The sequence below is a fragment of the Fusarium tjaetaba genome, assembly GCF_013396195.1.
Source record: "Fusarium tjaetaba strain NRRL 66243 chromosome Unknown NRRL66243_c0000272, whole genome shotgun sequence".
NCBI lineage: Eukaryota > Fungi > Ascomycota > Sordariomycetes > Hypocreales > Nectriaceae > Fusarium > Fusarium tjaetaba.
The window spans coordinates 83,911-92,282 of NW_023501468.1; the positions used below are offsets into that span (position 1 = coordinate 83,911).

At 48.2% G+C, this 8,372-nt stretch overlaps 3 protein-coding genes across 3 annotated transcripts; all 3 read right to left on the minus strand.

The window, feature by feature from the left end:
* Positions 1–287: 287 nt before the first annotated feature.
* FTJAE_11181 (oxidoreductase like) lies at positions 288–1,368 on the minus strand (the record flags this gene model as incomplete). Its single annotated transcript, XM_037344098.1, has 2 exons — positions 288–1,247; positions 1,297–1,368. The coding sequence occupies 2 exons, from the start codon at positions 1,366–1,368 to the stop codon at positions 288–290; spliced, it is 1,032 nt and encodes a 343-aa protein (XP_037201790.1).
* A 1,119-nt stretch (positions 1,369–2,487) lies between these two features.
* FTJAE_11182 (potassium channel beta subunit) lies at positions 2,488–3,700 on the minus strand (the record flags this gene model as incomplete). Its single annotated transcript, XM_037344099.1, has 4 exons — positions 2,488–3,018; positions 3,069–3,119; positions 3,172–3,374; positions 3,427–3,700. 4 exons carry the CDS (start codon positions 3,698–3,700, stop codon positions 2,488–2,490), a joined length of 1,059 nt encoding a protein of 352 aa, XP_037201791.1.
* A 470-nt stretch (positions 3,701–4,170) lies between these two features.
* FTJAE_11183 (sucrose utilization SUC1) lies at positions 4,171–6,371 on the minus strand (the record flags this gene model as incomplete). Its single annotated transcript, XM_037344100.1, has 6 exons — positions 4,171–4,635; positions 4,689–5,148; positions 5,197–5,306; positions 5,373–5,837; positions 5,935–6,155; positions 6,209–6,371. 6 exons carry the CDS (start codon positions 6,369–6,371, stop codon positions 4,171–4,173), a joined length of 1,884 nt encoding a protein of 627 aa, XP_037201792.1.
* Positions 6,372–8,372: the final 2,001 nt, after the last annotated feature.

Here is an 8,372-nt window from a genome sequence, read left to right on the forward strand (position 1 = left end):
TCACAACTCCGCAAACTTAGACCCAAATCTCACCTTTCCAGGTATCTCCATTGGTCTCGTGGCCTAGTTGGTTATGGCATCTCGTTTACACCGAGAAGGTCCTCGGTTCGAGCCCGAGCGGGACCATTCTTTTGCTTGTTAGAGCATCTCCCTTTTTATCACTCATTCAGAGATTGGGAGCAGCTATGCGTGAGTGATCATGTTGCTTGTTTATCTTAGGACAGTCCAGTCTACCAAGTCTTCTTATACATTGAAGGCCAATTCCTTCTTATTGTTCCACCGCGCCCTTAATGGTTTCGGTTCGCAAAGTAATTGTAGTTGTCCTCAACCATCTTCAAAGCCCTCTTGGTGGCCTCATCGACATCTTCTTTGGGTAGACCCAAAGCCTCATTCGCAAGGCCATATTTGGCTTCAAAGTTTCCATCGCCATTGGGATAGAATGTTCGAGCATACATAGCGAGTCCAAAGCCAGAACGATCCCCCTTCTTAAGAAGATCCATGCCTCGCTGCCAGCGCTCCTTGGAACCTTCATACTCGATCTCCCAGTCCTTGTCTGTAGTGCCAGTGATTCGCTGAAAGCTGTCGAGCATCTCTCGCTGAGAGATGAGAAAGCTGGAGATGTAGAGGGGCTTATTTCGCCACTGGGAGATGGTAGGGGACTTTTCGTTCTCATCCTCTGGAATAACCTTCAGACTGAGAAGAGCTGCGAAAGCTCGGCCACACTGATCCCAAGTTGAGCTATTAATCCGGGTGTTGCCATCATCGTACAGCGTAACCTTTTTCTTATCGCCAGTCAAGTCGAAGCCGTACCATTCAGGACCCTGGGCCAGAGAAAATTCGTACCAGAAGGAACAGCACATAGCAATCCATGAAGATACACCATTTTCTTCGACGGCATTGATTCCTGGGAACACGCCGCCGCCAGTCAGGTTCTCCTCGGCGAGTGACTTGTTGGTGATGTCGATGCCGTAACAGTTGGGCATGATCCACGGGACACCTGCTTTGGCGGCTGCAGCAATAATCTTCTCTTGGGTGCCGGGGGCTGCGGACACTGAGAGAGAGATTGCGAGGAACTGTTGGCCTCGAAGTGCCTCAACGATAGAGTTCTCATCATCATAGTCGACAGTGACAGTGTGAGCGCCTTCAGGGAACTTGCTGGTGCTGCCTTTACGGGTGACAGCAGTGACTGTATGCTTGCCTGTCGCGATGAGATACTTGGCCAAGTACTTGCCAACACTTCCACCAGCCTGTAAAATGTTAGTCAATGACTAGATGATAGACGAATGTGTTACTTACACCAATAATGGCAACTCGTTCAATTCTGTTGACAAAGCCCTCAGGCTGGTCCTTGGCGTACTCTTGAGACATTGTAGGAGATGAGACCTGGGAGATTTATGTATATGAAACTAAAAGTGGTAGCAATTGCTGAGTGTGTTGATGAATGTGATGATGATATGCTTCTCCAAAGGGAAGACGTCTCTACATCTTTATACCTGAGTCTTCACTACTAGACTTGAGTGAATTCGAAGCATTTAATTGCCCGGACATTTCGTTAACTCCTGCGATCCGCGTCGTGGGCCGTTGTCGATGATGATGCTATCGCGGACTTTGCATTTGGCGTCGGTCGAGACTTTTACCATATCCGGTTAGTGCTTTTACTGTAACGGGTAAGAGGGTCTCCGGCTCGGGGCGGACGGCCCCCACTCAAAAGACACGAACCAATCAAAGGCTGTCAAATACGAGAATAAGTTAATAGACCTCATTCATGATCCCACTTGAAAGACAAGTTAGGGTTGTATCGCTGATAGTGAAACCAAAAGCGCGAGTCCGAGTCTATCTCCTTGCTCTCGCAGCTCGGACTTTTCTTGGGCCGTAGTCGTATGATGATTCATAACGGCAACTCGACAAAGTGCGATCTGCCGTCCACGGCAGTTGGGTACCGAGGAGTGAACCTTGGTGAGTTGATCTCAGTACCTAGTTCATGGGATCTTGTCGTAGTTATTGATCAGAAAACCACTGAGAGACTTTCGTTGACAACTCTCAGCACCAATCGACTCTATCTACTCATCACACCAGGTACATACGTATATTCAACACAAGGTCATGCCTAGACCACGCGATGAACTCCAATGGCTATCGAGCCGACTGAGGATGTGAAAGTACAACTGATTTCTTCACTACAATGGCATTAATAAAGTATTTCCCAACGATGAATGAAATCTGCCACTTCCTTGCTGGACTAGCAAGAAATGAATCGAGCGAACTGCGTACGTATATTCCATAAAGTCTGACGCAGAACATGTATCTCTACGGGGTCCAATGCTCTTACGACTATCACAAGAGCCAAGCCATGGATGCAACGTGTTATCGTTTTATATGTACTCTCCGATTTTGATATTTCCTTAACATCTACACTTCGAGCACCTCAATGACTGATACTCTAGAGTCGTGTTATAAATTTCTCTTTGAATTTTGATTTAGAAGTCTCTAGCTCTGTCTAGCAGGATCCAGCTCAACCTTGTTCTTCGTAATGGCATCGATCTCCTCCATGATCTCTGGTGTCAGCTTATCAAGAATCTTCAGCGAGGCAACAGTATCATCCAACTGCTCAGGCCGGCTCGCACCGGTAATAACACTGGTAACATTAGGATTCTTAAGACACCAGGCAATACCAAGTTGAGCCTGGCTGATGCCCAGCTTATCAGCAATGGGCTTCAGCTGCCGAACCTTGTCGATCTCCTCCTTCCAGTCATCAGTACCAATGCGGCCGCGCATGAAGTCGGCGAAGTTGTCCTTGCTAGCTTCAAACCGGGAGTCTTTGGGGGGCTTGCCGTCAACTATGTCGTTGTACTTTCCACTAAGAACGCCCATCTTCAGGGGGGAGAACGATGTGATGCCTAGGCCAGTCCGCTCATATAGGCGTTGGAATTGGCCTTCAACTCTGTCTCTGACAAGGATGTTGTAAAAGGGTTGCTCGGCGATAGGTCCAATCATTCTAAGATCACGAGCAATTCCGACCTGTTGATGTGAGAATCCAGGCACGTTATATATAAGTGGTAGCGACTTACTGCTTCGGCAATCTCATCTGCAGACCACTCTGATGTACCCCAGTAGAAAGCCTAGTGGTCTCGTCAGCGCTGTGCAATCAAGCTAGGCAAATACTATACAAACCTTTCCGTTGTCAATCAGGTAGTTGAAGGCTCGGACAGTCTCCTCCATAGGAGTCAGTCTGTCTGGCCGATGAGCGTAGACAATGTCGACATAGTCGAGCTGAAGACGCTCCAATGAGGCATCTAGGCCCTCGATAATGTGCTTTCTCGAGAGTCCATGGTTATTGACGAGAATCTCTCCATTAACAGCACCCCAGTTGATCTCTAAGAAATATTAGCATAGAGCTTCGAGTAACTGGTGCATCTAAGGACTCACTTGTGCTAATGACCAGATCGCTGCGCTTCCACCCAAAGTGCTTGATAGCCTTTCCCATGACAATCTCAGCTTGGCCAGCAGTATAGTTCTCGGCCGTGTCGAAGAAATTAATTCCAAGGTCGTAAGCCTTCTTCATGCAAGCAAATGCCTCTTCATCTTGAGCGTAACCTCCATAGGTCATCCAGCTACCAAGACCAATCGCAGAGACATGTAAACCGGATCTACCGAGACGACGGTAGATCATGCCAGTGTTTCTAGGTTCTGCCCAAGCCATTTTAGCGATTTATGGTGATAGGAAGTTTGCGCGAAGTGAGTGTTTCTTCTACCTATGCACCTTGGTCAGTGAATTGGGGTCGTGTAGCCGGAGAATATTTCGGAGATTGATTCGGAGCGGGGATGACTTACAGGATTGTTGATTGTTCTAGGAATCAGTGCCACCAACAAGTGGGATGGACTTGTTTATTGAAAATTGAGTAGAGTCGCAAATCTGAGGTACTGGAAATTTGACTCATACAGTGAATGTCAAAGAGCTTCATCAAGTCGGATATTCCGACTGTCTTGCTGTCACACCTGGTTCTTCCCCATCGGCAGATTTGCAGGTGTCTTGCAGCGGGGAATTGCAGTAGCTTAACAAGGGGACAATGGCGCAATACGGAGCCCTCGTTGCGTCATGAGCCCGAGATGGAAGAATCTTCAACTTTAGGGTAAAATTTAGGCCTAATTTTGCCTAAGGATACCCTAAACTTAGGTTGATGTCTCAATTATCTGGCGGGCCTCGTCCTGCTCATCAACGTTGCGGGGCATCGACTCCAATAGCATACGAGTAAGCGGCGACGGCGATCGAACCAGGTAACCGAGGTCCAGAGGTGGCCAGCAAATTTGAGAAGCTTGACCTTCCATGAATTGGTATGTGGGCATTGTGAGGTTCGGTTGGGCTGTCAAAAGCTCAGCGGTGTCTTGAAAAGTTGATGGGAGATTTGTCTCATATGTCGCTGAATCGCCTTCGGCTGCTTCCAGCATATGGGCCGAATTAAAGATTGCATCCATTCGTATAGTAAGAAGTGAGAGTAAAGTGCGATTGCCTCCCCGACATGACGAAAGTATGTCACGTAGTTGGTGAAGTATTGGGCCAGATTGATCTCTTTGTATCGAGACATCGCTGGCGATTGCATCAATCACAGCCGTAGCAATCTCAAATGTCTTGAATTCCTAGCCCGATTGTAAGTTTGCATCTTGTTACATCGATACACGATTACACTCACTAGTGTCGGTCCATGAGACTCGAGAGCAGCCTTTGGAAGCTGGGAAACGAGGCTCAAGAAGTCTTTGGCGATATTCATGGGGTTCATAGACGGTATGACAATCCCAAATCGAAGAGCCGCTCGCCATAACACAGCACGCATCCACTGTCTTGTGACAAACATGTCTGCTCGCTGGACTTCATTTATCGGGCCCCAATCGTCATTGTCGGCTGAGTCGAGAAGTTTTTGCTGCAGGAGCTCCAAGCAATTTTGAGCCACGGAGGCCATGTTGGGGATATCCGAGTCTGCGTCGATGTTGTGAAGTATCTCAAAGATGTTGGACTGATCAAAAACCCAGAACAGATGGACTAATTTTAAAAATGCCGGTAAAACTTCAGCACGGTCATCAGCTCCTCCGAACCACGGGAACAAGATGTTTGGCTTAAGGACTATGGGAAGCTTGTGTAAGAGAGCAACACCTCTGAGCGATACGCATTAGCAGGATATCTTTTTGGATGAAGATTCATACCTCTCAGTGACAAATAGCAGCCAGAGAATCCGTCGCGAAACATGTTGATCGGCTTCTGAAAGCGAAGAATAAGTCGACTCACGATCGAGCCTTAATATCTGCGCCTGTAACTAGTTCCTCGTCCAAGGGCATCGCCGCTTTCTCTCTGGAGAAAGCGACGATGACTCAGCAGCTACAGCAGTAGAATCCTCCCCGAGGAAGTCTTGTGCTTCCTCGTGGGATTCTTCTGCTTCCAATACAGCAACATACGTCGCTAACCAGCTCGGGCGAGTGGCAGGAGTCTGTGGCTGCATCGGGCTTGGCTGACTCTCAACCGAGTCCGGGACCTCCAAGTTTGGAGTTTCCTGAAAAGGAATCCCAGGACCAGCAGCTACAGCATCAGGATCTTCAATGAAGGCTCCATCTGCTTCCAACTCGTCAACGAACGCCAACAGTTCCGATTGAGTTGGGCTTGGCTGATCCTCGGCAGCAACAGCAATAGGAGCTTCATTGAAGCCTCCAGTTGCTTCCATCTCGTCAAACAGCTCTGTCATATCCACATCCGAAGAGGGATTGAAAGAGTCTGAACTCTGAGATGGGCTTGGCCGAGAGGAGAGCAATGGACGGGACTCGGCCGCACGACGTGCTTCAGCTTCATGCTTCTATATAAGTGGTAATTGTCATTAAATATCCAATACACATTAAACGCGATCCATTGAGGGATGATACTGTGAAGGAAGGGTGCCATATAAGACTTACGACATGTGCTCCAGCGAGCAGGTGCTTCTTCAAGAAGTCGTATGTCCTATGCTCTTTGCCGTAACACGGCAATCCAACAACACGACACCTCAACCGACCGTCCAGCCCCCAGTCCTTCTCAGAATAGGGGAGGTGTGCGTAGGCCGCCGCCAGGTAGTTCTCTCTGGCAGCCGCCGCTACCCTCGGCACCCGTTCGTCTTCCATGGCTCGTAGTTCCTGCCCTATATCATGAATTAGCTTAAGTCTAAAGTTAAGCTTGTTGATTGTCACTAACAGGAAAGTTCGATCTCTGGCTCCTCCTCGATAGGAGCAGGAGGGCTTGGTACGGGCTGGGGCGGCGAGGGAGCGGCGACTTCGGGCCAGACGGTCGGGACATTTGGGTCCCATGGCATCCAGGATGCATCTTCTTCAGACAGCGAGACGATGGGAGTAGCCATGGTGTTATTTTTTTTAAAAAAAAAAAAACTGTCAATAGTGCGTACGGTGTCTGGGAACTCATATGTAAATTCACTATCTAACTGCCATGCCTACTACCTTTCTAGAAATTCCCATTTCTGGGTGTCCTGACGCTCCTTCCTTCTCCTGAATTGCGAGGTCCGGGAAATTTTGCTTGGCAAATGGAATAAAGGAAGGCGCTGTGAGGTACGGTACCAGACGATGAAGCTGCGAGGAAGGAGCACCGTTTTGGGTAGGCGCAACCCAGACACTGAAGACTCCGAAACATCTCATTCCCCTTGCAGTGAAATACTTCCAGAATTGATTAATGAATAAAAATGTCCTTTGAGTTTCCCTTTTCCACGGGACTTTACCGAATCCTTAGTTGTAGTTGGATAAGTGATGGTTATACCATTCTACTTTGTCTTTGGATGCGCATATGGGAAGGGGCCAGGATGGCATACCAGTAGCATCGTCTTCTCATAATAAAAAATCGACACCTTCAGCAAAAGTCAAGCTCCGTAACCTTTTAGAACTCTGTCACGTTGTGGTACGGATATCCAGCACTGCAACTGACCTCTGGCTTCTTCGATAAGCATTGTGCTGTCCAGATGACAATTTTGGCTTGGTGGTCGCGGATTAGCAAAGGCCTCATGTTTAAGACAATTAACAACTTCAGTCCTACGGCCCGAGTCTCATGTAAACTCATACGCGACCCAAGATCTTTTATGGTCAATCCACCGGACAGGCATACATCAAATGAAAATTAAAGCCATCTGTTGTTGCCCCTTTCGATCAGCCCAAGTGTATCTCAGCTGTGCTTTCTCCATTATACATTTCCCCTTTCGATCGCCTTTCGTGGCTAGGTAAGCTTCAAGGCCGTGTGGAAAAATGGTAGTGTTCTAATTTCATGCGTTCTAATAACAAAAAGACTAAATTGGCTTTATAGAAGATATTTAATTTGATCAACAGTTTAGCAAATGCCGTTCCGTATTTGTCAGGCTCGATGTCCGGTGGCTGACTACGATCATGCCTTCCTTCACAGAGAAAGCGTGCAATGTTGTTTTCGGGAGTCACTGCCCTGAGGCGGATACGTTGGGTGATTCTCATTCAGCCCCTTGCACCTAGCACTGCTTCTCTCCATCATCATCATCATCATCATCACCTCACTGCTTCGGGCGACTTTACCTGAAACAAAACCTCCTGGCACGCTGCTTCCGCTCAAGCAGCCCCGGGTCTTGAGACAAGGATCCAGTTCAACTTCAGCGAAGAAAAGGCAGATGCCTTTAGGCGATGACGAAAACTAATGATGGAGTAGACGACCTAGATCTGACTACGCCTTCATGACTTGCATCGAAAAAGGCAGCACGCACGACTCACACATCCAGTCACACATCCAGTCCAGCAATGCCACGATCAACTCCATCTGGATTGACAACAGATAACTTAGATCTGACTACGCCCTCACGCACTGCACCTACACAGGTAGCACGCACGACCCATACATCCAGTCTAGCAATGCCACGATCAACTCCACGAACAGCGTTTAGTACTCCTCGCACACTGGTATCATACACGGTTTTGGGACCCTGTCAGATTATAGCCTCTGCTTCCCCAATACCCCTTCCACAAACTCCTGGAACTTCTTGACTTCGCCATCGTTCATTTTATATACTCCCTTTGCCTACTCCCCCCCTGGGCCGATAGAGCAAAATGCGAAGCAATCTTCTCGGAGGTTTGACCCCTGAGGCGGCCAAAAAGTTTGAGGGACCTGGACTGGTAAGTTACAAAAAGCCGATTGACCATTTGGGAGGGGTTCTAATTAGTACTAGTCATCGCATATGAACCGCTTCTGTTGGCGGGCAAGAGGCTGGGGACCTTGAGCCAGGTGATGAGTTTGAGCTGGATCGTGGTGATGCCATCGTCCAAGTTTCGGACTGTACCGGACAACGAGAACAGGACCTAACAGAGCTACTGGATAAGCGCGCAAGAGAAGTTGAGAA